Source organism: Haemorhous mexicanus, chromosome 5 (genome assembly GCF_027477595.1).
Source record: "Haemorhous mexicanus isolate bHaeMex1 chromosome 5, bHaeMex1.pri, whole genome shotgun sequence".
NCBI classification, from domain to species: domain Eukaryota; kingdom Metazoa; phylum Chordata; class Aves; order Passeriformes; family Fringillidae; genus Haemorhous; species Haemorhous mexicanus.
Genome location: NC_082345.1, coordinates 56583519 through 56610484, shown reverse-complemented (window position 1 = coordinate 56610484; position 26966 = coordinate 56583519). Strand labels below are relative to the sequence as shown.

The following is a 26966-nucleotide window of genomic DNA, read 5'->3' as shown; positions in this document are numbered from 1 at the left end:
TGGACTTCAAAGGTCAGTTTAAAGAAACTCTAAACTGAAACAGAACATCTTAATGCTTTTCAGCTCTTTGTGAAAAATCTTTCACATAGCTTTTATTTTCTTTGAAAGAGATTTTAATTTCAAAATGGTCAAGGATGGGTATAATTTCCCCTCCAGCAATATCTGAAAACTACAACAAATGAGAAGGGAAGCACTCTGAACAATTAAAAAAGACAGCTGCAAAGACAGATTTATTTATTCCACATGATACATAGTTGAACCCAGTAGGAACACTACTATAAACATCATTTGAAGTGCTTGAAATCAAAAGGTCAAATTATTGAAGTCACAATAACAAAAAAGTGCTCTTGAAAATGATCCCTAAATAATACCTGGAGTACTACAAAACAAGGCATATCATGGCTATTGCCTTGGATGTTTGTTTAATTTTGAGAATTTACATGATGTGGCCTTAGGTCACTACTAAGTCTCTGGAGATTTGGAGTTATTTGTTATACTGGCAATTTATGCTTGAAAAGAGGGCAGAGTGAAGTCCTCATACTTTCCTTTTCTTCTTCTTTGTAAAATGATACTGAAGTGAAATCAATTTCTGGAAGTCCCATCCTTCACTGAAAAGAACAGCAATAAGAAAACCAGTTATTAACCAAGCTCATAACACAAGAATATTTTTATTGGAACCAGACTCCTAGTATTGGGCATTTCTTCTGAAAGAAAGAATGACATTTTCTTTTAGAGATACCCACCTGGATAATTGCTTTTTTTGTTGAAAACCAGAAGTCATTCAGCAAAGAAATATTTCTAGACAAGTGTGCTTGAAAACATACATACCTGCCTGGTCTGATTCCTCTACAAATGCAGTGCCTGATCCTCAGCTCTTTGTAACTGTACTTGCAGCTAATCATGACTAATCATTATTGAGTTATTCATAGACAAGGTAAACATTTAAAAATATCATCTGGTTTGGCGCTATATTCAGAAAACACATTAGCAATCAGAGCCAGGGCACATCTTGTTACCTATTTTTTAAGCACATATTTTGGTAATTTCATTCCAAAATTTTGGAGTAACAGTATTCTAAGTCCCAAGGGTACAGTTGCTATGCTATGAAATGTGGTGCTTTCCAGCTCAAGTGGCAGAATTAGAAGCATTCAGGGTTTCACCATTAGAAACATTCAGAATTTCACATTTCACCAGATCAACCTGGTCCCACTGACATACAGGACTCAGCTGTATTTATGTATCATCTTTTCAGAAACTTACAGTATGTAAGAGTTAAAGATAAAATCAGACAACTTACCTGAACACTGAAGCATTTTCCATTCCTGCTGGAACTGGTCTCTTAATGCTTTTATTTTATTTACTTTTTCTTGGGTAGGAGGTACATAAATTCCAAAGGGAGGTGTAGAAGCACCCACTAATGCTTTGGCTACATTTTGCATTAAACTTAGCTCTGTGTCCTAATTAGGAAGAAAAAATACCCCTGTGAACCAAGCTCTCTTTGCTTCAGTGATACATGAAATATTTTAAAACAAGCTTTTGTAATTCAGTTGCCAGCATTAGTAACAGGAATGAGCAATTCCATTGTCAAATAAAAATGTGTTCAAAGTGAGGTTTTTTTCTGAAAAATGTAAATTAATTTTCATCTGCTGTAAAACTTTTTTCTTTCAAATGGAGAAAGAATCTCACTTTTCCCTTTATGACTGAAAAGAAATAATGCTGGGTTAAAGACAGAAAATCTTATGAGGTTAAGGGGAGCATGGAGCTTGCTTACTTCATGCATCATTTACTTTCTATGAGTGGAAAATAGTAATGTGTTTTGCTTATTCAAGAAATTTACTCTTTTTGACTTCTCACAGTCTAAATCAGTATCATGTCCTTGCAGAAACTGGATTTGAAATGTTGATGCTCTATGAAGATTACATTCGGACGACTGTAACACTATTTTGTTTTTAAGAGACAGAAGCATTTTGTCTCTTAAAAACAAAATAGTGTTACGTGCATGCACATGCATTAGAAAATCATGATCCTGTTATAGAGCTACCTGATAAAAGTATCAATCATTTTTTTAACATGTATGCCTAATACCCTTTTATTGTCTGAGTTTACACTTCAGAATATCAGTAATTCTCTCCATTTCATACTCCTAATTAGTAGTGTGCAAATACATTATTTTTTGATACTGCATATCAATGTACAAATTATTTTAGCTTAGCCAATTTATGTATCAGCATTGTAAATTAAAACAAACAACGTTTGAGAAAACTACAGAATAAATTATGTCAAAAATCCACTTAATTGGCAGCTTAATGAATAGCATGGCTTTAATTGGGTACTTGCTGGGAAACAGATTAGAATAAGCAGACATGCACAATTTTTTGTTGTTTCTCATTGAAGAAGATCTAGAAGGCACAAAAGTAATCAAAAGTTACTGTTTCATAGATCACACGGATAAACTGTTACTCACAATCACAGGATGCTGCAGAGGCCAAGAGTGGAAATTGAGTTCTTTATGTGATTAGACAAATTCATGGAAGATACACTTAGAGACACTGATCACTGCTCTGGATACAGCCTCCAGCTCCTAAATTTAAGCATCCTTAGTGTGGTAGCATATGAAGAAAGCCTAGGAAAAGTCCCTATATTTTTTATTTTCCTTCCCATGCTCTCTACCTGAAATACAAAGCTGGGGTACTCTGGCCGTCCATTATGTATTATCCCAATCAAGTTCACTTGAAGGATATGTGCCCTTCTGATTTGTGTTCTTTAGGCTGGAAGTTGTGTGTGACAAAGCACAGCGCCGGGGAGAGGAAATTTAGTGGTCTGTTATGAACAGAACAGCAGGCTGCTTTCAATCAGATTTGATGGAAAGAGGCCAGATGATATAACAGACAGGAAGTGCCTCTTTTCAGGAGACAATTGAGCTGTGGATCCCAGATAAAAATGGAAGTTGTGGCAAACTGACAGAACATCTATGGTCCACACACATCACCATGGGCTTGAGTTCATGCCTCGGCTTCTCCACTGTGCAGGCTGCGACAGCTGCCTACAGCTCAGTGTGCAACTGTGCCTTGTCTTGTTCTCAGGACAGAGAACCTTGGGCAGTTTGTGCTGTGAGCTCAGGGGTACCAAAGACAGCATAAATACAGCCAGTATTTTCTACTGGAAGGCTTGAAGCAGTTCCTACTAGTGTCTCTGCCAGACAATTTGAAGTACCATGGCTTAGCGCCACTTCTTACCTCAATCACAGCAAAAACTCGAGACTCAGCTAGTCCTCGTAGTAAAGCAACAAGCAGAGAAATCCCACTTATTCCAAGGTTCCTGTTTGGTCCAACAGCTATTACTGTTAGGTTTGGTTGGTAACTATATGCTACAGGAAGAATGAATCCAAGTACAGCAGAAAAGAAATCATTTCCTCCAGCATCCTTTAACAACAACAACAACAAATTGGTTAGCACAAATATAAAGCCCCAAATTTCCAGATATAAAACAAAACAGAAAAGTGACTCTCATAAAGCTTTTGATTGGCCTAGGAAACAGGATACTGATCTATTTTCCCAGCAATTTTTATATTAAACAAGCAGGATTATTCATCTATTCCTTTGTGTCTTTGCAGTGTAACTCTGCCTTGCTGAATATGAACTGCAGTAACTATGGAAGTTTTCCTCAAACCTATGCATTTTAATACACTCTAAAGCTCTGGAAAGGAGTCGTAACGTGTCAAGGCCAAAAAAAGGAAAAAAATTCAAAGGTCCAAAGTGGAGTAAGGGGTGTAATTCTCAATGTAATTTTATAAATTTCTAAATGTATTCTATTATTTCTGTTAAAAAAAATTTTCTCCTATGTCATTTCTAGAAAGTGAATCTTACCTCTTTCCAGTTTAGAGAAATATAGTGTTTGGAGCTGGTCCTTCTAGACTGTTCTTTCTCACAGATGTTTATTACAAGAATTTTTCTGTAAACAAAAGCCCCACTTGAGTATTTAACCAATAATTTTCCAATGGGATAAAAATGGGATGTTTTTTTCATCATTGTCTAAATACTATTTCAAATTCAGGAGCAAATAACTATTTGCATTAGTACATTCCAAAATGTAAACAATTAAAACTGAAATCCTTTTTATGGTATTTTTAAAGAGATGATTAAAGACTATTGGCAAATTACTTTTAAGAAAAAGTGGAGGTAGAAAAGAATTATATGTAAGTAAAGAAGACTTTGAATAAGGAGCTCTGCATCAGCACAATGTGCCTTCTGAAATTATGGGGGAGATGGGTCTCCTATTTAATTAACAATTGCTTTATTTATTATGTTGTATTTTCAATAACAATCTAAATTTCAATTAACATAGAAGGATTATACTTTAAACCTACCACCAAATGCATGAAACTGCATTTAGAGACAATTTTCTTTGACAGTGTATTTGGGGATGTTTCGTATTATGTCTCAAGCTAAACTTCATAAATGTCAGCTTATGACTGGTTCCTTAGTGCAGATTTCATCACACATATAGACACCTATGAAGATTCAGAAAGCCCTTGGGACTGTACCCCCTAATGTAAAGGGAGGCCTCACCCATCTTCTGTGTTGGGTATCATCTGCATGTCTCCAACAAATACACAAAGCACTCTGCAGGAAACAAAAATTTACATATATTTACAATTAATTTTTTTTTCCAGTTAGTGCAATTTGTATAAAACTTTGTGTGTAGATTAGAAACATTAAGAAGAAAGTATACTGAATTTGGTCCATTCAAAGTAGAAATAAAACACATTTAGGGCAGCTCAAGGGAACCCGATTTCTTCCATCAAATACTGGGGAGGAAAAACAAAAATCAAGAAATTGTCCCCAGGGCAAAGCCAATTGAAATCTGACAAAGTGTAGGCTATCACAGCCATCACCCTTACAAATTTTTTGCCGCTGGAAAGGCAAAAGTTGTTGCTGGCATATACACTGTTACCTGGATTACATGTTGAAAATGCTATGCATGTGAGCATGCTATTTATATTAAAATCAAGGTTTCACAGGCAATTTGCCATATTTGCCACACTTAGTATTTGATTTTAACATGTTGTCAAAGGGCTCTAAATGCAAACATACAAATTCACCTTTGAAATCCAAAACGAACAGAATGTCTTAGTGCAACAGCAGCAGAAAGAGCAGCTGTGGGTGATGCTGCAATTCCATTGCACACCTACAAAATAAATTTTTCATTCAGAAGCAATGCTGTAAAAGATCATGCCATTTTTAAAGTGTAACAGCTGTATTAATTATTTTCTACAGAAAGGCCATATTTGATTATTATGCCCTATACTGCACTTCAAAAGTATGATGCTATACCAGAAGGCAACTGTAAAAATAACGTTTCCAGAGGAAGGCTGTGTTTACTGGGTCTCTAGAATAGTCTGCAAATTGTGCAGAAAAATACACCCTATGAAAAGGAGGTTGTTCCTGAATATTCTGACTCTTCCTTTAACCTAGGCAAGCTGTTCTTTTCTGGAAAATACAATTGCCATATTACTCAGTCAACCCTCGAGTGTTCATTTGTGGTGTGTGCTTTGAACTCTACCTAAAAGCTACGCAAAAAGATATGCTTCCCCCTCATTCCTCCTCTTTGTCAGCACAAACAGTTAACTTACATCTGCAACTCATTAGAAGTTCTACTTCTTTTTACCAGTAACCATTTCTTAAAATCTATTCATAGGCTCTCCTGGAGCTGTGTGCAGTTTATAATGTCAGAAATTTGTCTCCGGGATCTTCACAGGTGACTTCCAAGAGCAAGATGTCTTAGAAGAGGCCATTGTAGTAGTTACTCTTCCATGTAGGCCTGGTACCTTAAAGAGAGCTTTTCACTCAAAGGAAGAGTGATTTATTATGATGTAATATTTTAAACTTGTTTTCAGTTATTTTATGCTCATCCAAGTTTGTACACATAAATATGAAGATGCACCCTCTAAGCCTGCCCTCTCTTCATTCCTGACCCTGCAAGAATCGAAACATTGAACTAGAATTACTCTGTTCTCAATCAGAGCATACAGCAGAGCTGTTGAAAACACCACTAAAGAGTATGTGCATGCATGCACATATAAGTCAAAATTTACTGTGGAAACTTTGCATGTTGAGACAGGAAAGTCTGGCATTTCTTCAGATTTCTGCTGTTGCTTACTGGTGCTTGATACAGCAATCTCTGCTCCCCTTAACTGGAAGACTTACTGCTTGGCTCCCCCGTGAGTCTGAGAGCAGTAAGTAGGCTCTAAGGGAGTCATATTCTGTGACTACCTACAGAAAGCCTGGACAATGAGTTGTCCGAAGATGATTAGAAAGATGGATTGGGGTTAACAGCTATGCCTAAATAGTCCTTTTCTCATCTTGCATGCTCACTCTCATAGCCAAATACATTGTAGCTGATATTAGTGGACTAATCTATCTAATCTATATTATTTATCTCCACTATTAGTGGAGATAAATAATAACTAGTACCTGGGTAACAATATAGTAGAAGCAAAAAATCAGAGGAGTCCCACTCCACCCTCACCACCAAGACCAAGGCAGTATATTATTACCTCCTTCTTAAGTATTTTATCTAGGATCACAAACATACTGCCTAGAGAGAGCAAAGTTTTGTCCTCTTTCACAAGGTCTGCATAAAAGTCACTGTAAAAGAAATTATATGAAGAAAAAGGTTAGGCAATAGTGTCTTCAAAGAGGACAGTGATAAAGTGCTCTGCAGTTAGTATTAATGAAGTCAATTTTGTATAAGTACTACACACTGATTCTCAGAAACCTGCTCTAGCAGGAAGATGACAACACTGGTGCCTCACAGTCTTCATCTCCCTAAACCTGTCTCCATTCTGCACTGGAAAGAAAACAAAAATGTCCGATGATATTCAGGAAACAGAGTCAAGACCAAACACTGCGTTTCTCAAATCAGAGCAGTTTGGTATTTTTTCCAGCTAAAAGTGAGTACAGAGCTGTAAGACAGCTTCCTGGCAAAATCTCTTTCTAAATTAATACATTCACATTAGATGTCCTATCTCTATTGAAAGAGTTATAAGAGAAAAAGTATTCTGATTATTTCTTTAAAGGATTTCAGGCTATGACTACTATACAACACAAATAACTTTATTTATAAAGGAAGAAATTCTGGCTGTAACTGAGTAGATTAAGGCCAAAAAGATGACCATGGCAGACACAGAGCTAGGTGACATTCTGGACAGAGACCTCTCGTCCTCTGTGGAAAATAAAATAAACAGGACCAACCTGACAAGAGCTTTTATTTCTGTTTTGTCCATTTCCTTCACCAGATGAATATGTTCAGAAAGTAAATGTTCTGAACCTTCAGAGCCAGTTGTTGCTGTTTTGATAGGAGGCACTGGAAATAGAATATTTTGCATGTGCAATTCCAAAAACCTTTCTACTTTGACAGTGTTGTTATTAGTTATCTGAGATTCATCTTCTGTGGAGGGATTTGAATTAGCCTTCTTTAAGTGTGATTTGGTGCTCAAATTTTGCACAAATGATGTATCTAGAGAAAAAGAAAGATGGGTTTCACAGGTATTAAGTTTCTAAGCAATGTGTTAATATTTGGCTATATTTACTCACAAATAGAATACATCAGTATTCATGGTATGCATATTTATTCCCATGCATTAGCTACAATGTTTCCTGACACAGATGTTATTTCTTCAGTGCTACAACATTTGTTTTCATCGAGTGAAAGGTCATACACTGTAATGAAGCTTATGCCCCTACTTTTGACAAAGAAAACAGCATCCTCAAACAAAGATATCAAAGTGCTACTTTTTGGCATGATGTTTGCCAGCTTCAGAGAGTTTTTCAGACCAGCTGAAGACGTGACCTCAAATGAAGCCTCATACTGCTTCATCAGTCACTTGATGAATAACTGCTTGTTCAATTAGTTTAGACCACTGGTATTAATTTTAATAATTTTCAATTTCTGTATAAATCCATTTATCAATAATATCTGCTTTAATGAAGAGAAACTACCTTCATAAGCCAACCATTTCCAGTAGGGTTTATGTGCTGCTCTCACATTTTGAATAGATTCAACAGCACTAAAAAATAAACCAGAATAACAGTATTAGCAACAATGAAAATCATAAGAGGAATCATAACTTACCTCAACAAAAAATCAAAACCAAAAAATCCAACTGAAAATGAACAAACTTTGATTTCTTCCAAGAATCCAAAACAGAACAAGAGTCAATAGGCACATTGCTTGAAAAGATTGGAGAGTCAAAAAAGAAAAGTGAGGAGCACATACAGCATGTACACACATTTACACATTGAGTAAAATCCCAACCCTGCTATTGGAGGAAGCACACCTGTATGAATTCAGGAAAAAATTGTCCTGTCAATGTCTTGCCAAGAGATTTTATCTAAACAATGTAAAGATTTAATTAGACTGACTCAAAAGCAAGACGATCTGTTCAGGAACTAAGTAAATCACCTCCCCTGCTATTCTCTGTGTTGAAGTCTCCTTTTTATTATCACTGGTATTTGCAGCCCTATGGGCAAAAGGTCCCATTGCATCAGCTATCATACAAACATAATTCAGGCTGTGTTAAATTCAGAAGAAATTCCATAGGCTTGCAGATTACTTGTAAGGTGTTCAGGAGCTGGACTGATATGTTGGATAAGTATGTAATCAACTCTCTGTGCCATAGGATGACAGCAAGATGAGATATCACAATTGGTAGAGAAGAAAAAGAGGACACAGAGGGATTATGTGATATGCTAGGAGCAAAATAACCTAGTTTGCTCCATCAGTTTACCAAATGAAACTCAGCCCACAATCTGTGTATATCCACACTGCTTCTCTGACTGATCCAAGCTCTGAGTTTTAACTAACAGAGCCAACTGGGAGGTGCTGCCACCAAAGTGCATGAGGAGCATTTCTGCTAGAAAAAGCATAGGACAGGTACTGCGCTGGGAAAAAGATGGAGGACAGAACATGGAGATGTGGAGGAGATGCTGCAGACAGGTAGAGAGAAAAACACTCTTTAGATGTGGGACTGATTCAGGCCCAAGGTTCAGAATGCTTTACTAGGTCATATTCCACCGCTGTACACACACAGTCAGTGCCTCCAAAAAGAAGTTAGACTTGAAATGTAATTATCTTGGTACAGCTCTACATAGTCAAGTGCTTTTGCAGCCCTCCATGCTCCAAATTCCAGAAACACAAGAATTCATCAAGACTAGCTTGCATAGCATCAGCTCTCACTGATGAGAAAGGTCTGCCCCAGCTACTGCTGTACTACAGCACCTGAAGTGGCTCTGGGGTCTGAAGCACTAACCCTTGAACTTGATACATTCTCAAATACTGGCTGTAGATAACTGGTATTACCTTGATTACAGCAGGATTACCTCAGCCTCGAGTGAGATGGATTTCTATAGGATAACAAGACCTAATGATAAAATGGCTTATACTTTTATGATATAAGATCTCACAACTTGAAGTAATTTCAGAAACAAAAGTATATAAAACTCTACCTTAGATGACTTTTTAAAAATGCAAGTTATCCGAAGTAGAAAACAATATGTTATAAACTACTGTATTAAAACCTTACTTCAGCAAAATGTTCAAAGCATGCATGTCTTTAGTCTCTTTAAAAAACACATTGGTTGTTCTAAAATTCTTTATATGCTTACCTTAGACAAGGTGCCATTTCTCCAGTTATTTGAGGTACAGGATCTCCAAGCAAAGTTTTTACAGTCGTGCACACTGATTCACCTAATGATTTCAAGTGGTATCCACCCTAAAAAGTATTTTGTGTCAACTAAGGGACAAGTACTTTTAACATCTCTCTGAATTTCAATGTAGAAAATAAACTATCCTTTTGAAATATATCTGTATTTACAGAAACAGAAGATGATATGCAAGTGTATCTAAGTCAATGATTTCTCAATATGAAAACAGTAACTTTGTGACCACCTGCTGAACGTCACTGGCATCTCATGATTGAACTCACTCTGTCACAGTTCAAGTAACTTCAGAAATCAGTCATTACTTTGCCATAAAAACAAATGCCTTCTCCATTCCCATCACAATATGCCATCTTCAACAATCTTTGTGGAAGACTCCTTAGAAGGCAAATGCTATCACTGTCCTCCAAAATGGCTGTTCAAGAGAAATCTCCCACAGCCTGACACTTTTAAGACGTTGTTGCCTAATAGTTTGGCAGAATTTGGACAACAAGATGGATTTAAGATTGGTAGGTGACTTACAGGAATCCATCTATCCACCTATGGAGCAGTCACACCATCTGTGGTAGGAGTGAATGCTTACTTGCACTTCAGCTAATAGAAAAAAAATCCATTATAACCTGCTACTGAAAAGGATGATGGAAGAAGGGTCATACAAAACAAAAGGCCAAGTGAATCAATTAATATACAGTTCACTCTTGAATACCTTGTTGGCAGCAGTATTTCCACACATTTATTTACCTGAAAAGCCACTATTTTTCTAACATGCAGCGGAAATAGGGGGTTGAAGTCTAGATTTCAAAAGGAGAAATTTTAATTGTTTAAACGAAGAATAAAAAAGAGCTCCTAAAGCCTGCATACAGTCATTAAGTCAAAAAAAAGAGGAAATTTTCTAAGTGTTCCATTACTAAGAAAGAGTATATTTATGTTACAGGTTTTATAAAATCTCCTGAAGTACGATACACTTGTAAACACATTAGTAATACAGCCTATTCACTAAATACATTTTAATGAGTTTGGGACTGTCAAGAGCAATAGACTAATAACTGTTCACAAGAACTGATTTGTGGAAGACATGTTTCTTTGAATGATGAGCATATGGCTCCTTTGCTTCAAAACTCAATAGTGTAAGAGCGCTGTCAAATCTTAACCCTTTTTGCATTCCTGGTACTCAAAACAAAGATAAAAATAAGAAATTATTTTGTTAAGGAGTTTTGCTTCCTAGCTTCTAGTTTGCCCTAAATGGCTAACACAAACACCTTTCCCCTGGGAGTACATTTAAAAAGTCTTTACCTCTAGGATGACACACAGCTTTCCATTAGCTAACTGCATCAGGAAATGGGTAAGGTGGGCAAAAACCTCAGGAGTGGCATTCATCTGACCCTAAACCAAAGAAAAAATTTGATGACACCTTGATTCAAAAACACTGATAAGACACCCAAACAAACAAGCTGGACCAGAACACTTGCCTCTCATTATATCAAACAGAATGCTGAACCAACTGCATTTAAGGAAGGTGAAAAAAACCAACACAGCAATTACACATATGGAATAGCCTGTCTTTAAATGTCTTGTTGTAATGTTGAATGAACTTGGGTCAGCCTAAAGATTCAAGCATGTATTTTTAGCTTGATTAAAGTGAATTTCACTTAGCAATCACAGGACATTAAAACAGTAGGAATATTTTCCTAATATATTAATGACTGACAACACAAACACCACAAGTTACTTACTTCAGGGTCACCAATTCCAGAATCGTATCCAGAGGAGACAATAACCAGTTCGGGATCAAACTGTTATAAAAGAGAGACAGTTGCAGCACATCTTTAAGTCCTCTTTTCAATCTTGTATGGGATTTCAACTGTACTATGATCAGCTGTTATTTCAATTTGAATATGAACACAAGTAAGGATTCTCCTTGAATACACTACCCTTTTACACTATTTTTGTATCTGCTGGAGAAGTTGCAGATGATTGTGTTGAGTATTTTAATAGCTAAAATTCCATAAATACTATTCAGTTGATCAAGGTAACGTCTTATCAACAAAATAAATGTATTAACTGTGCTACTGGTAATTACTGCATTTCTTAAAATATTCAATGGTACCTGCTTAATACTTAAGAAGTGCTCTTTGGCAGTAAAAAATTACCTCAAAAGCCATCGGAAGCAACACATGGAAAAACGCAGCAAGATAATCTGAATTTCCCATCCCAACCTGAAAAATATGAAAAACCCAGGGTGGGCATGTTTTCCAGTTGGAATGACCAATTTCCTAAGGTTCTTTGAGATTTTAGGGAAAGATAGGAAAAGTTAAAGATGAGGGAATCTTATGAAATACAGTAAAAAAGCCTCTATTTAAGTAAAGTGCATAAATATCCACCATTTTTAATCTTAACGAGCTTCAGTTCTCTGCTAAACAAGGATGGATGTAACTGTCTCCTGAAATTCTTTTTGATTTGATGGCTAGGCAAGATATTCAAGTAAAAATGAGTGTGTAAATTCTTCTCTCCCTTTTATTTTTCAAACATTATCACATTCTGAGCCATATTTTTCCAACAGACCTTACCCTGATAGGAAGAATACACACTGTGTAAGACATTTGCCAAGCAAGTGAAGCAGTGCACTTACTCACAAAGTGTTACATAAAGGATGAGATACAAAACTATTGCACTTGCTTTGTTGTGCTGTAAACAATATTTACCTTATTCCAAGGCAAATTTATGTTAAAACCTTTCCCTTTTCCCAGACCCACAGCATCGTAATCGGATTCTCTGAGTGATGGCCAGAATTCCTGATGTTCATAGCGATGCCAAGAAAAGTACAAAACACTGAAAATAAAAAAAATAGAAATCCAATTTGACAAAAAGATTGCAGAAAATTACTTTATATCCTGAACATGGTGACTGCATTGCCTGAAAGCAAGAAAATAAAACTATCCTATCCTTTTGCCTTAGTGCCCTCAAAGGACTTAGACTGTGAAAATTGTTAGAGATAGGACCTATGCCAAAATTAACCTAAAAATTAACATGCTAAAAATGTCTTTTAAGCATATACTCTACACAGATCAAATACAAGGAATTTTCAGAACAGCAGGCTTGTTTCTGGAAACTACTTATGTCACTTCTCAAAAAAAAAAAAAAAAAATAAAGCTCACATGTTTTATCCAACTACTACTTGAAGACTTGAACTGAGAGATTTGTGAACAGAGAACAGATGTACTACCAAAGTAGTGGCAAACCAAGGTAATCATATTGCTTATTTATTTGTTATTCTTTAAAGTAGAACAGATTTACATTTTATTTTGATTTAGAGATTTACTTCTATTTTGTAACAAATGAAAAACAGAGTAACTAAAATATCAAGGCGAATGCCCCACAAGATTTTAGTTTTAGAAGTTTAAGAAATCTTATTCTCTAGAAAGGCAAGCAATCTTTAACAGCTGACATTAAAGAAGAAAAAAAATCCCCCAAACCTTGGATCTTCTTCAAATATATATTGAGTTCCTTGCCCGTGGTGCACATCCCAGTCAACAATTAGGATTCTGTACAGATCAGTAAAAGAAAACATTCAGAGGAAGAACCACAGCATCTTAATCTACAGAAGGTATACATGAAAAACCATGAACCAAAAGGAACATGACACCCAGAAAGATCTAGACATTAATCTAAACTAGTACAATGACAAACTGTTGTTTACATATGAAAAGCTTCTCTAGAGTCAACCAAGCACTTACCTCTGCAGACCATATTTCAGTTTTGCATATTCTGCGGCAATAGCCACGTTGTTGAACAAACAGAACCCGTTAGCTGCATTCCTCTGGCTGTGGTGACCTGGAGGTCTGAACCAAAATTTTATAAATTATTCACAACAGAAGAAATTTTGCTAAGTGAAAATTTTCTCACGTATTTTCTTACCTGACTAACGCCATTCCATTGCGTACTTTTCCTGCCATCACAGCATCCACCAGCTGCAAAGCTGCTCCTACTGCTAGTCTGGCACAGTGGTAAGTGCTCTGAGAAAGAGAAACTTATCAGCTTAAACAAGGCACTCATGAATGCTTTAGCATCCCAACAGCAAACTGTCCTGACATAATTCTACCCCACTGAAGCTATACGAAGATAGCTGAAACAGAACTTTACAACACAGGCTCCAGTGTGCTTTCCCCTCTGATTACCAGTGATCACTATAATCTTTATAAGGATACTCTTTGTGGAGAGGTCAAAAATGTGAGATGGATGTATTGAGTGGAATAACATGGCATCTTTGAAAATAAGGAATGAAACCCTACAGAAACATAGCACAGAAGACTTCATCTCCATTTCATGGAACAACATTTAAGAGCAATTATTACCAAAATATGATTTGCAAGTCACTAATGGTCTTGAGTGACATTAAGTGACAAAAACAGAGCTAAAATTCGAGTAGTGCATGATACTAGTGTGATACAATTACAAAATAGATGACAGGACACTTGAACAATTTAAATTACAGCATTATACTAAACTAGAAACAGAAAATTACAATATCATAAATAAATGTGAGACTACACCAGCAGCAAAAAAAGTATTTTTAATCTTTTCCTTCTCAGAAAAATGCCACTAAGGTGCAGTAACACAAATAGTTGTAACTCCCAATAGAGGAAGCAGTTTAACTTACACACCGGATGAAAGAAAAATGCATCATAATTTTCAGAGACCCTTTTCAGCTCGTCCTCATTCATTGTCTGAGTGCTTTTTGCCACTTCCAAGTGCTCAAAACTGCAAGGGAAAGAGATTAACACAACACTTAAGTAAGCAACTATAAATATTTTTTGGAAGTTTACTTGCATTCCTATGTAAAAATCAGCATTCATTGCTTAAGACTCCACAGAGTGAGAATGTAGATTTACTGGAACAGCAGATTCATAATTCAGCACCTATGCCATACTCAACATTGTGACACATTTTCCATTGAAATGAATGGAGGCCACTGCATTTTGGAACACGCTTTTCAAATGGATCAAAATATAATCTGGAGGTATGAGATCTGCCGTTTCATTGAATTAATCTGAATGAAAGTTATGTTTCAGACCTGTGAACCAACAGGATCTCCTCCTCGCTTCCTTCTCTGGCGGGCACATGGACACACCTTTCCACAAGATGGTAACTTCTAAGCTGCTCATAGGAGGATGAAAGTCTTTCTGGCACTTCAATATCACAAATGGGACTAAAAATAAACAATAATTATATCACTGGAATACGATACCAGTACAGGTAACTAATACACTTCATAAAGCCTAGCTTTTAACTCCCCATTTTAAGAAAATTCATTACCCTCCAAGAGAGATACATGAGAGTAAAAATGGAAAAAAAAATCTTTAAGTATTTTCTGTTTCAGAACTGAGTCAAAAATTGATTCTAAAATATGTAAGCAAAAACGAATCTTAAAAAAACCCCAAACAAACAATGCAATTATTTCTTCTCTCACTGGTAAAAAGTTGCAATGCTTAACTACAGACACAGAAATGCTGCAGTTAAAAGCTGTAGGTTACAAAGAAGGTGAACAGAGGAGAAGCAGGCGTGGGAGAAAAGACAATGGATTGTTACTCTGAGCACTGCAAAGGAACTCCTCTAATTTATGCAAATTTAAGTAATATACCAATTTCTAACTGAATGTAATTGACATGTTTCAGCTGAGTGAGTATATCTACACACTTTTCCAACGCCAATGATACTTTAATTTTATAAACAATTAAATTAGCTTAGCACATTATTTAGGGGGCGACTCAGACGCCTCATCCTAACAACTCTCGTTAAGGCCTCCCAGACTGGATGCCTGCAGCTTCTCAAATCCAGTTTCAGATAATCTTTACAATATCTAGATACAAACTGTGAATAAAATATTTTTTTTTCCTCTTAAAGACTTTCTTATTACTTGGAAATGACAGGAAGTATCACCAGATACTTCCTATTACATTTACAAAACATGCATTTATTTGGTAGTGCTCTCACAAGTCCTAATAAGAATCTATTAATAAAAACAACAGCAGTGACTTACTCACTCCAAAGTAGTTTGTGAGTGGTCATCTCCTCATCATAAATCAGCGCTGTTCCTGAAGCCATTGCTACAACTGAGCAGAACAAAAACACCAGGACACATATTTCACAGCAGAAGAAACTTAAACCAGTTACCATTACACTAGATAGTGAGATTATAAGTACAGAGCATACCTGCCTGCATGACAGCTTTGTACTTTACACTTTGAACTTACAGAACTTACAGAACAAATCAAAGGAAAACCTTAAGGACTCTGACAAAAGTGCACCCACCGAAACTGGGTGCGGGCAGGCAGGATTCACAATGACCGAGTGCCCGAGAGCTGGGCGCCGGCACTCCTGGGCGGGGGATGCCCCAGCTCCCCGAACGCCCCGCGCAAGCCGCGGAGGCTCCGAGCCCAGGCCGCCTCCTCCCTGCGTCGCACACAGACTTACCTGTGCGGCTGGCCGCGGGGCAGAACGCGAGCTACAAAGCCACAAAGTAGGAACAACAGGATTTCATACACCACGCAGACAACAGTTACAGGGATCTGTCTGGTTTAGAACTTCATCGATCTCTCACAAACCCCAGAGAGACGCTGAAGAGAGATAAAGAAGCCGACGGGCAGAGAGCGGATGCGAGCGCTCTGGCGGCCGCGGGACCGCGTACCCTGAGCTCCGGACGCGCTCCGCCCGCCCCCCGCGTACCCGGCACCCTCTGAGGAAACCAGCCCGGCCCTTCGCCCGACCGACGCCTTCCGAGGCCGCGGAGGGCGGGGAGGCCGGCGAGGCTGTGGGTCCCGGGCCCGGCTGTGGGCGTGCCGAGCGCGGCCCCGCCCCGGGCCCGGCTGTGGGCGGTTCGAGGCGCGGTTCGAGAGGCGCTGCGGAGCTCCGGGGAGTGCAACCGCTGGAGGGGTTTTAGCGTGGAACTGACCCAAGAGCGAAACAACCCCCAGCCCCGGGCTGTGTGGCATCCTCTGGCATAATGAAAAATAAAGAAAGAGCCTGGACCAAAGGGGTGACTCGTCCATTTCCGCAGAGTGACATGTCCGGGCGCTGATGCCTCTCCTGCCCCTCCGAGACGGGCTGGGACTTGTACGCAGCTTCTCCGATTACTGGCGGCTTTTTCCCTCGCCTTTTTCTACTAGATTTCCCAGTTCATGGTAGAAAGTGATGGAACTGGTGTCATCGCATTCAATTCATAACCTGATGCAAAGCTGCACTTTTGGGTAATGTATCCGAAACCCAGATCATTACAGGTGCCAATTTGAGAAATCTACTTGCCATAAACTTGCCTCGTATTTGTTTCAAGAAAATATAATAATAGACACTGTATTTTTGAAATAGTTTCTAATTTATGTATTACCACCTGTTACTGTGTTTATTATATACATTTATAAAACTAAAATTAAGTCAAGTTCTGCCCATCTTCGTGTAGTCTTTAATTTCAGTGTATTGCACTGACCATGAGGATGCTAACCATGTGCCTACTGTAATTTTTTGTAAAATATTTTTGACTCCATTAGTTCCCTGCAGATTATTTGGAGAACGGGTAAATTTTATAAATTAATTTTTGTAATGTGTTTGAAAATGAAAACAGACTTTTCAGTAGCAGGGATCTGATTTATGACACCCAGTAACCAAATTTTCTTGCGACTGGGGCCAAACATACCGTGTTAATTATTCTTCTCTTTATTCCACTCTGATTCCGGTGAAAGCGACCAGCAGAGGGCTGCCTCCTTCCAACGGGAAACAATGAGGCCGATTCATTAAACATTAGGCAAGGAAAAGTTTAGGTAATTGGAGAAAATGGTAGAGCAAGTGGTATAGACAAATACATTGAAAGCAGCTGGATGTGAAACTGGTTTATGCTGGGTTTTGTACATATTACAATTTTTTTAATCATAACTCAAAGAAACATTTATCCATAGCTGTCCAAGTTCAAACAGGACGAGAGCAGCTGTAACACTACCAAAAGGAAGCCTGATAACAATGTGGTTTGAGTTCAACTTACAATACCATTTAAAAGGAAATGAAAGCTTTATATTCAACTTATAATACATTCCTATTTACAAGACAGGTTTGGCATGAGAAATATAATCATCTTTTTACAAATAATATGATAAATATTTACAAGCATTTATGGTGTCTCCACTTCTGAGTGGCCAAAGTCAGCTGGGAGTCCTTCCTCTGCCAGCGATAAACCTGTTTTACTAAAATGATGCCCTCTTCAATGTTCCCCACAAGGAGATACACCATGGGACGGTGGGTTGGAGTCATCCTCTCTATACATTTTTCATTAATTAGCAGCCACTGTTGTATCATACTCTGGGTTTCGTAGGGCAATAGTGAGCCCTGGGTATTGAATTCCACCTGGCATTCAATGTTATACTCTTGGTCCTCAAATGCTGTTCTCTTCTTGGACAGCTTTACTTTCACTGCTAAGGAAAAAGGAAAAGGAAGTGCAAGTCAGACCATTTCTCAAATGCAATAGAAGACAGTACCAGTGAAAAATCCTTTAAAATATGATCATAATTTATGTTGACAGAGTATAGTGAGGCCTTTTCCAGCAGAAGTTGAAAATATTTTTGAAAAATATTTTTTATGTAGTAAAGGGTTTTTTTTTTCCATTGAAATAGGTGACTAGGAAAAAATATTTTCACAAGCATGAGTAATTTATTTTTACCATCACCATGTTATGTCAGACTTTGAGTAATTACAAACTGTAAGCTGTTGGTCTTCTTGTATGACAAAACTGCCCAGCAACTGCCCAAGTAATTTTCCTGAAACTCACCTTGACCACGTGTGGAACCCCTAGGCAAAAATGGCTTGCTAACACCAGCCCTTTAAATTTTCCCTTCTCATTATAGGCATCTACCTACCCCACCTGACTCCATCAAGACTTTGTAGCATGACATTTGTCTGTATTTCTTGATCTAATGCTATCCAAAGTTGATGAAAGTCTTTGCACTGCCATCAAAGGCTTTCCAGGAAGTCTCTAGGGCAAACTCCACTCCTTCTCAGTAAGTTAGGTATCACAAAAAAACTCATTCACAAAAGTAGCACAGATACACTATATACTGGTAAAACACTAAAGCTTTACTTTCTGTTTAAATGCTAATAAAAGGCAAATTTGCTTATTTGGCTGCTTTTGACAGAAATATTTTCCATAAAGCATGTTGTAGCCAACTAGACCAGAACAGCTATTTGGTAGGAAACCAGATCATTGATAATTCTTTCATGCACAATAAATCCTCCTTATATTTAGATTAGAAATAACTTATTCTGAAAATCAACCTAAAGCTAAGTTAGCAGCCAAACTCCTAATCCTTTGAAATCCCTGCAGAAACTGTCACTAATTGTAATCCTACTTTTAAAGCATTCAGAAGAAGAGTTGTTAGTCTCTTTAACACCAGATACATTAGCAAGGACTTACCAAAGTTACTGTCACAGAAAACTTCAAGAACTCTTTTGTGTGTAAAGAATTCCTCCACTGCTGGGCAAGTCTGGCAGGTAGGCTTTGGTAGGACTGATAAGAAATTACAAAGTCTTGTTGTTATCTTTTAGAATAATTAGTTTTAATTTTCTGCTGCCAAAGCTGAGAACCCACTGTTTAACCACAGAAATGACAGACAAAATACACATCAAATACAGGGCCAGAGATAATAGGTAAAAAGTCAACACACTTCTCTGAAAACAAGGCTAGAGATGAAAAGGAGTTTCATTTTCCATGCCCATTCAGCCCTTGTTTTGACTGACAAGATCAATTATCAACAACAAATAAGGTAGCAAATACAGTATAAATTTTAACACAACTACAGTGGGTGGTAAGGGGTTAGGTTAGGTTAGGGGTTAGGTGATTCTGTCAGTCCCTCAGGCTTCAGCTGCACTAAGCCTGTGAATATACATGAATTTGGGTGTGCTAGCAGCAACTTAACCTTACTCTTTTCCATAGAGTTAGTAAAAAGATTTGAATATTTATGCCAGATAACTCATGTTTCTTTAAGGAAAATCAGATAAAACCATCCCAATTTTCCTAAGATGATTTGAGAACCAGTTTGTTGTACATATAAAATCATCTGTGACAAGGGCCGTTGGTAAGACTATAAAGAGACCTCAAAGCAATTCCAGCAAGGTGTGCTGCTGTGGATGGCACTGCCCACAGCTGGGCAGGGTGATGTTGCCTTCCTGCACTACCGCAGCACAGCCCCTGCCGCGGAGCCCCGGGCGCCAGCGCTGGCACTCTGCCGCCCCTCCGCATGGACACTGGAGCAGTGCAGCCACACCGGGCTGCGCTGATGAACCGCAGAATGTCTGTCCTGGGAACAGCGTCCCCGGGAACACGGGCCACGGCCACCCTCCCCTCCCCACCTCCGAGCTACCTTTGTGCAGGTAGTTATAGTCCTTGGTGAGAGGCGCCAGGCACGTGTCCTCGTCGCCAGGGAAGCGGTCGCAGTCCAGGCTGGCCGGCCAGGGCTGCCCGTGGCACAGGAGCACGGGGGCGCAGCTGGCGCGGACAGCGGCACACATGCTCCGGCAGGGATGGATGAACCTGGGTGCGAGCAATACCGGGCTCAGGCAGGGAGCTCAGGGATAACAGAAACTGTCGCAGCTCTGATTCCTGGGCAAAGTACAACAGCCTTGCTGACATTTAACATCCTTCAATAATAATATTATTCCAGAAGCAGCAGCTGTGTAAATTATGCAAGCTGTCTCTGTATGGACTGAGCTTACAATATCTAGTTATGATTTTAAAAATGCATTTATGACAACCTGAGAAAAGCTTCAGTATGAGCCTGATTCTATTCACAGTAGGTGCTTCAAGCTAAATGAATAAGAATAAAGTTCAGCTGTAACAAAATAAAACATTTTATCCTTTGACAACACCATCTCATGTTCCCAAGGCAAACTAAAATCGAAGTGGAACAAGTTTTCAGTACTTTTTTTTTTGATGAGTACAAAAAAGCTAACAGAATTACTTCATAAAAAGTGGAGATCACCTTTAGATTATGATAAACATTCATTTGATTTCCTTCCTGTTCTGGCAAATAAAGGCTGGAGTTTTGTGCTGTGCTGTGATACTTACGTATCTAAACAGATGGGTGCAAACAGGGAGCACAGGAACGTCCTCACGTGGGGGTGACAGTCTGTCTGTACAAGGTGCTGCCAGGTGCTGGATTTTAGGATAACTTCTGCCATGCTTGTGTGTCCCATCAAGTTGGGAAGTCTCATTTCAGAGTATCCAATCTTATGGCACATGCCCATCTCCTTGGGTATCACCACGCATTTCGTGGATAATCCAATGTCCAAGGCTGTTGCCACTCTTAGGAAACAATTCACAGCAAAAACAAGTATCTTTGCAGTCAATAACATCTTCCAGTGACTCCTGGGCTGCTGAACAGGGAGCTGTCAAACCACTCAAGTGCAGTGGCCTGCTGAAAACCTTGTGGCTTATATATCCCAAGAGCTTAATGAACTCTTGGTTATCAACTGCTTATCAAATCACTTGAGACAAGACCAGGTCTTATTGCCTAATCAAGGGATTGTTGTGACAGCCAGGGAGGTGGAGAAAAAGTATAGATGCGTGTTCCCCAAGGACACTGATTTGGAAAAGCCTTTCTCACGTCCCACGGTGTCACTGGCTGCAGCATGCTAGGTAGCATATTAAACTTTGACACCTGGAAGGGTCACTGTGCTTTCAAAAACAAATTAAGAGATCCCCCAGAAAAAGGGTTGGGCAGACATGCTGTCTCCTGGGGCTTCTGTGTCTCCTTTGTTTTCAGACACTGCTGACATGACAGGAAAACCAGCCCAGATTGACTTATCAAGTGAAAATGTTTTGCTTGTGCTAATGGCCCATGTCTCTTCCACAGTTTTACAATGTAGAAGAGGCACTTTCTTTTGTCAAGCACTGTAAAAGAGACAGACATCTGCCATTAACCGAGTATTTTGACTGGAAATTTGGATTCCTATTCTGCGACATGCTAAAGGACTCAACTTCTATTAATTTTAATAGACACCTGAAAATACAGAATTGAATTTGTAGCACTGTTGTGACTATCAGTATTTATTCAGGAAAAAAGCAGTAACAAATTTTTATTATTTTGAATGAAGCTGTCTACATTTAAAAATGCTCAAATAATGCAGCATTTCAACTATTTATTAATAAACTATGATTATATTAAAGTGTATGAAAGCAAATTATACCAGATGTGTACTTTTCCTGTTCATAGCAAAAAAAAAAAAGGTGTTATCACTGTTAGCATAGCTTTTTGTTATAGAGAAGATGGGAACTAATTAAGATGAAAAAGCATCTGAGTAATGCATAGTTTACATATTATGAACAGAAAAGTCAGATTATGGATTTTAAAAGCTGAAGATCTAAACAAAGCATTTTGTGGAGATTTTTTATTTGATGAAAGTATTTTTTTTCCAGTTAGTTATGGATGTTTATTTTTACTTCCACACCTGCTTACATGATTTATTGGCAGAAATGTTTAGGTATTAATAAGTTGTAGGTGGATCTACTGTAAAATAAGTATGTTCATAATAGTGTATCATCTAGTATTACTGATGCTTGATTGAAATACATTTCTTAAGAAACTATAGCTTTTTGTGCTTACACTGAGATGTCGCACAGTTAGACAAAGCATCACACATAATTTACATGTTTATACTTAAGGGTTAGGTTACTAATCCTAGCATCTTTAAAACCAAACACAGCACCCAACTGATTCCTCCTTAACTGCCATCTTTACTCTGAGCTACTAGTAAAATGACAATATCTGTTTAAATAAATAGAAAAAAATGACAGCATGCAAGGTCTCAGGAACTAAAAATGTACTTAAAACAACTGTCAGTTTTTCTTCTCATGCTCTGTTGCCAAATGGTGTTTTTATCCCAGCAAATGTGGCTCTGTATCCCTTAGCTCACCTCAAAGCAGAGGAACTGAACACCTAACCAGGCTGACTTAGGCCTGATGATAGCTTCCCTTTGACAGGTGCTCCATGTAGTTCTTAGGCAGCTAGAGCCTGCAGTAAGAGTCCCATCCTTGCTAAATCTACACAGGTATGTCTGCAGGGCACACTTCCACACAGCTCCTCTCGCTACCATTTTGCAGTGAACAACTTCACAAAGTTTCTTAACCCAAGAAGAGGCAGTTCCAGGCTGAGCCAACTGCACAGCCCTTTGTCTTGTAATTTTATGAAATTAATCAAATTCCTCTTTGTCTCCAGTGATATTCTTCTGTTATGCTTCTCTCATCCGATTGCTATCTGAAAGTAGGTGGCAAGATCTCTGGTGAAAGATCTCTTGCGTGTGGAGCCTGGTATTACATGCAGATTTCTAAATGTTATAAAACATAGACTAAGAAAGATTATTTGGTCTCTCAATGATTTAGATGTTTTTCTCTGTGTTTTTCTCAGTGACTGTTTCACAACCTGCAAGAAAACCTGACTCCTCTTGAAACCTGACCCAGCCTGGTTACTCCAGCTAAGGAGGGTGCTGAGTCTCTGGCTGTGCCCTTGGTGCTGCTCTGCAGGAGGAGGAGCTGTGCCTTGCCCGGAGCTTTACACCAGCCTGTGCCTCAGCTGTGCTGGGCTGAGCTCTGGCTGTGCCCAAAACCTTGGCTGCTGGTTTGAGAGGTGCCCTGAATCACGACTGATGGACAGAACAGAAGCAAGCATAATGAGAGTGTGTGAGACAAAGATCATCTAATATACCTATCCTGGCAAACTTAGTCTCCATAGGAACTGTCTTAGAAATAAATAATTGTGTCTCAGACAGCTTCCTGCCAGGCTTCCCAGGGAGGAGGTCATTTGTGAGCCAGTGTGGAGCTGTGCTTTAAAGTAACTTTTAGGCTCTTAAAGGCATCCAACTATCTTTTGATGCTTTGCCTTTGGAGAGCTGACTTTTGGTGGACTCAAGGGCTGAAGAATTGTCACCAGTTTCAAGAGAAAAATATGCCTAAATGCTTTTGCTGGATGCCCATCACAGTACTGGGTCCAAGGGTGGTTCTGAAGTGAGATCATTATCCATAATTCAGTAATTTTTGATAGCCATCTTCTGTCAGGAATCATTTATGGGAACTTCTGATTCTCTTCTGGAAGTGACTTGGTTCAAGTGGGTCAAATTTCTTACCCTGTGCTATTTTCAGTGTCATAATTTATTAAGGAATTTACCAATTTGACATCCTTTTCACTCCCAGGTCACTTTTAAGTAAGGGACAGTGCTTCGGTTCAGGCTCAATTATTTTCATGTTCTTCATGAGCAGATGTTACCTTTGAACTTGGTTTGATAGGAAGCCATTGTAATTTTTATTTTAGCAGGAGTCTTGCAGAACAGTTATTAAAAGTGAGCATGCAGAGTAGGTTGCCACTGGCTGGAGAGTGCTATAGGTCAGCAGATGTTGGCAGAAGCATAATGTGCAGCACCCATGTTGCTGTGCCATAAATTCTCCTTTTTTTTGCAAACACTCAGCTGCTCATTTCACGGTGGGGAAAAAACATCAAGCAAATATACACACAGATTGATTTTGTGAACACAGTAAACTGTTTTACTGTTGCCACACTATCTAAACCTTCAGATTGCACAAAAACTGGTGGCTCAGTATTACTGTTTAGAGTGATATATGTTTGTAGAGGGTGTTTGAACAAAGACTGACTGAAGTGGAAAAGAAAGATTATCATGGCAATTGCAGTGCCTGCACACAGTTAGAGATCTCAAAATCTGGAGTCCAGCTACTGCTCTTTGAGACTTCTGAAGAAAGCTGTGTGGTGGTTCCCTTAGCCACAGGCTGCATTTATTGTTCCTGGATATGAGCAAGGGACACCTGCTGATGGACCGTGATAAGAGGAGCAGGGCTGGAGGCTCCCTCCCTGCCCACCTCTGAGTCCTCTCCTTTGACTGTTACCAGGGAGACAGACAGAGATTAACCAGGAGCCACCCATCAGAGCCCAGTAAGAAACAGGATTGAAATTTTCTTCAAAGAAAGCAGGGGGTTGAGATCAAATTTGCAGATGTAGGGATTTTTGGTTTTAATCTAAACATTTGTTGCAATATTTGGCTGGAGTCATTTTTAACTGGAGTCAATTGCAGAGATGCAAGGCTCCCAGACAAAGATCAAAGCTTGTAACCATGTAAGAAGGCAGGGGAGAGGTGGTCCTTGTTCTGATGAAAGCTTTGCTGAACTAACATCCTTAATCTGCAGTGCAGGATTTACTTCATAACATTTCCTTTGCTTTATTAAAAAAATAATTAGGCCACATGTGGTATCTGTGAAACAGCAGAAAGAGAGTCACGGATGCCTTTGAAAAGGCCTCATTAATTTATCTGCCACAATGGCTTTAGCATTGGTTCCATTTTTAAAGGACAGAAATACTATACTTCCTTATAAATCTCTAATGGAAATTGGTACAGGCTCACTGATTTGGCATGCTCAGCGCTGCCCTTTCTACTGTCAGTTGATTAACTGAGAGGAAAGTTTGTTTTAATAGTGAAAGAGAAATTCCATGCTTTGGGTGACCCAAACTTAGTTTCTGACTCTGCCACATTTCTTCTGGAAGTTTTAACTCTGCTGCACTGTCCTCCTGCACACACAGATTGTCCTGGTCAGCAATGATGGGGGAATGCTGTAGTTAAACATGTTCAAATATGAAGTCTTCAGATGCTACAAGAGTGGGGAGAGGGCTTGTAAGTACCCAGACAGATCCCAGGAGTATCACTCAAAGCACAAAGGGTGTTGAATACTGCACAAAAACTGGGTAAGTAGCATTTTCTGAGTAGGCCAAGTCAGTCAGGGCCAAAAAAAGGACACAGGAAGATGAGGTGGCTTATAACCAGCTAGGAGCCAACACAGGCATACAAATCTGAGCTGTGACATCACCATGTTCATGGACCCATTCAGCTTCTGGAGGTCCTGCCCAGCAATGTTCTGTCAATGCAGAGCAGGGCAATTTGTGTAAAGGGATTTTAGAGGAAGAACTGAAATCCAGTACTGGCTTACTAGAGGCACACTCACAAAATTGCATTTAGGCCATGCCCTGGGTGCTGCATGTCAGGGCCTTGTGGTGAACACCACAGTGGTTAAATGCTGTGTGAAGCTATTTGCTTTCAAGGTGGCTGAAAATAGGAAAGAGATGCTGGCGCGGTTGTTGTTGAGAAAGTGGATTTTCGTTTTACAGCCATAAAAACCATGGCAGGATCAATAGTGTTGGTTTTGCTCCAGAGGTAAGCAAATTCCAAATAATGGCTTTCAGGTGGGAGCAAAATACAGTCTGTCTGGATTTAGGGTTTTACACTATTGATCATGTACCAGATGAGCACCTTCCCCATCCAGCCAGTAGTAATAGCCATTCTTCTCTGTTCTCCCCCAGGTAAAAAAATTAAATGTCTTACAGTACTTTTATTCCTTGGTATTGGTTTGCTGCTTTGGCTAATATATTTCTTTTTAGTCTTGAGACAGTTTTACTGGATTTCAATTTCGTTTTGCTCTGATTTAATTTTGTGAAAGAAGGACTATTTGACAAATGGAATATCATGTATTTCAGGCACAGAAAAGCTCCTCTTTTCTTTGAGACTTAAGCAGCTTTTGCAGTCTTTTGACAACTGGGCTGATGCTGGTTTTCTCTCTATCAAATTTCTATCACTGCTGAGTCCCCTGCCATGTATTGTCTGTCATAAACAGCTCCAAATGAAATAAAAAGTGAAGTTAAACACAGAGCTCACTGAATTTTTTCTAAACCTCTGTGAACATAAGGGAATACAAGTAGACTCCAACTCTTTCCTAGGGAAACAGGGCAACAGCTGTTTGGGCTCCAAGTAAACATTACATACCAACTATGTGTAGTCCATTGAGAAAGTAAACATCGTCACCTTGTCTATTCCCCCTCCCCCTCCTGTTCTTTCTTTGTCTTCGGTCTGTAGCCAACTAGTGATCATCAAGATAAGACAAAAACACATTAAGTCTTGAAAATCGTGTCTGGCTTCTAGCTGCCACTGGAGATAGCTCTATCAGTTAAACAAGTAAAACCCCGGGAGAGTGCTCTGCTGACTCCAGCACGCCTGGAGCCCATCCCTTTTAAGTCGCTTGGCAGCATTTCGCATTTAACTTCTGTGTATCCCAGGCACCCGCAGGAAATGCTCCTGGCATCTGACCTTTCCACAACACACGCAGGCCAGGCTCGATGCACTTTAACACCATGGGAAGCAGCAGACCTGAAGCTCCTGTTTAAA

At 38.9% G+C, this 26966-nt stretch overlaps 2 protein-coding genes and 1 long non-coding RNA gene across 5 annotated transcripts; 1 reads left to right on the top strand and 2 right to left on the bottom strand.

Annotated features, from left to right (window-relative positions):
• Positions 1 to 198: 198 nt before the first annotated feature.
• HDAC10 (histone deacetylase 10) lies at positions 199 to 16534 on the bottom strand. Of its 3 annotated transcripts, none has more exons than XM_059847237.1 (21): positions 16191 to 16534; positions 15757 to 15829; positions 14791 to 14925; positions 14381 to 14477; positions 13635 to 13732; positions 13454 to 13558; positions 13193 to 13261; positions 12422 to 12548; positions 11870 to 11935; positions 11453 to 11512; positions 11013 to 11102; positions 9666 to 9772; positions 8001 to 8068; positions 7254 to 7518; positions 6557 to 6647; positions 5102 to 5187; positions 4569 to 4622; positions 3867 to 3951; positions 3237 to 3422; positions 1298 to 1457; positions 199 to 608 (listed from the first exon to the last, which is right to left on the bottom strand). In XM_059847237.1, the coding sequence occupies exons 2-21, from the start codon at positions 15819 to 15821 to the stop codon at positions 583 to 585; spliced, it is 2040 nt and encodes a 679-aa protein (XP_059703220.1). In that variant the 5' UTR covers positions 15822 to 15829; positions 16191 to 16534; the 3' UTR covers positions 199 to 582. The 3 variants fall into 3 exon arrangements, with proteins under 3 accessions (XP_059703220.1, XP_059703222.1, XP_059703221.1); XM_059847239.1 differs by having other exon boundaries at positions 14377 to 14477; positions 15761 to 15829; XM_059847238.1 differs by having other exon boundaries at positions 15761 to 15829.
• Positions 16535 to 16592: 58 nt separating this feature from the next.
• On the top strand, positions 16593 to 26447 carry LOC132327744 (uncharacterized). The gene is made up of 2 exons (XR_009486590.1): positions 16593 to 16963; positions 23159 to 26447. It is a non-coding gene; the product is annotated as an uncharacterized LOC132327744 (long non-coding RNA).
• On the bottom strand, positions 17865 to 21107 carry LOC132328125 (secreted frizzled-related protein 2-like). The gene is made up of 4 exons (XM_059847893.1): positions 20821 to 21107; positions 20117 to 20286; positions 19171 to 19263; positions 17865 to 18175 (listed from the first exon to the last, which is right to left on the bottom strand). The coding sequence occupies exons 1-4, from the start codon at positions 21105 to 21107 to the stop codon at positions 17865 to 17867; spliced, it is 861 nt and encodes a 286-aa protein (XP_059703876.1).
• Positions 26448 to 26966: the final 519 nt, after the last annotated feature.

Excerpts from the sequence above, each read along its gene's own strand:
- LOC132328125 (XM_059847893.1), bottom strand. The coding sequence starts at position 21,107 with ATGTTATTGACTGCAAAGATACTTGTTTTTGCTGTGAATTGTTTCCTA. Across the intron at positions 20,287-20,820 it reads GCACCCATCTGTTTAGATAC|GTTCATCCATCCCTGCCGGA; the intron begins GTAAGTATCACA and ends GCTCGCACCCAG. Across the intron at positions 18,176-19,170 it reads TTTCTGTGACAGTAACTTTG|CAGTGAAAGTAAAGCTGTCC; the intron begins GTAAGTCCTTGC and ends CTTTTTCCTTAG.
- HDAC10 (XM_059847237.1), bottom strand. The coding sequence starts at position 15,821 with ATGGCTTCAGGAACAGCGCTGATTTATGATGAGGAGATGACCACTCAC. Across the intron at positions 14,478-14,790 it reads GAGATCCTGTTGGTTCACAG|TTTTGAGCACTTGGAAGTGG; the intron begins GTCTGAAACATA and ends TTTCCCTTGCAG. Across the intron at positions 1,458-3,236 it reads GAGTTTTTGCTGTGATTGAG|GACACAGAGCTAAGTTTAAT; the intron begins GTAAGAAGTGGC and ends CTTCCTAATTAG.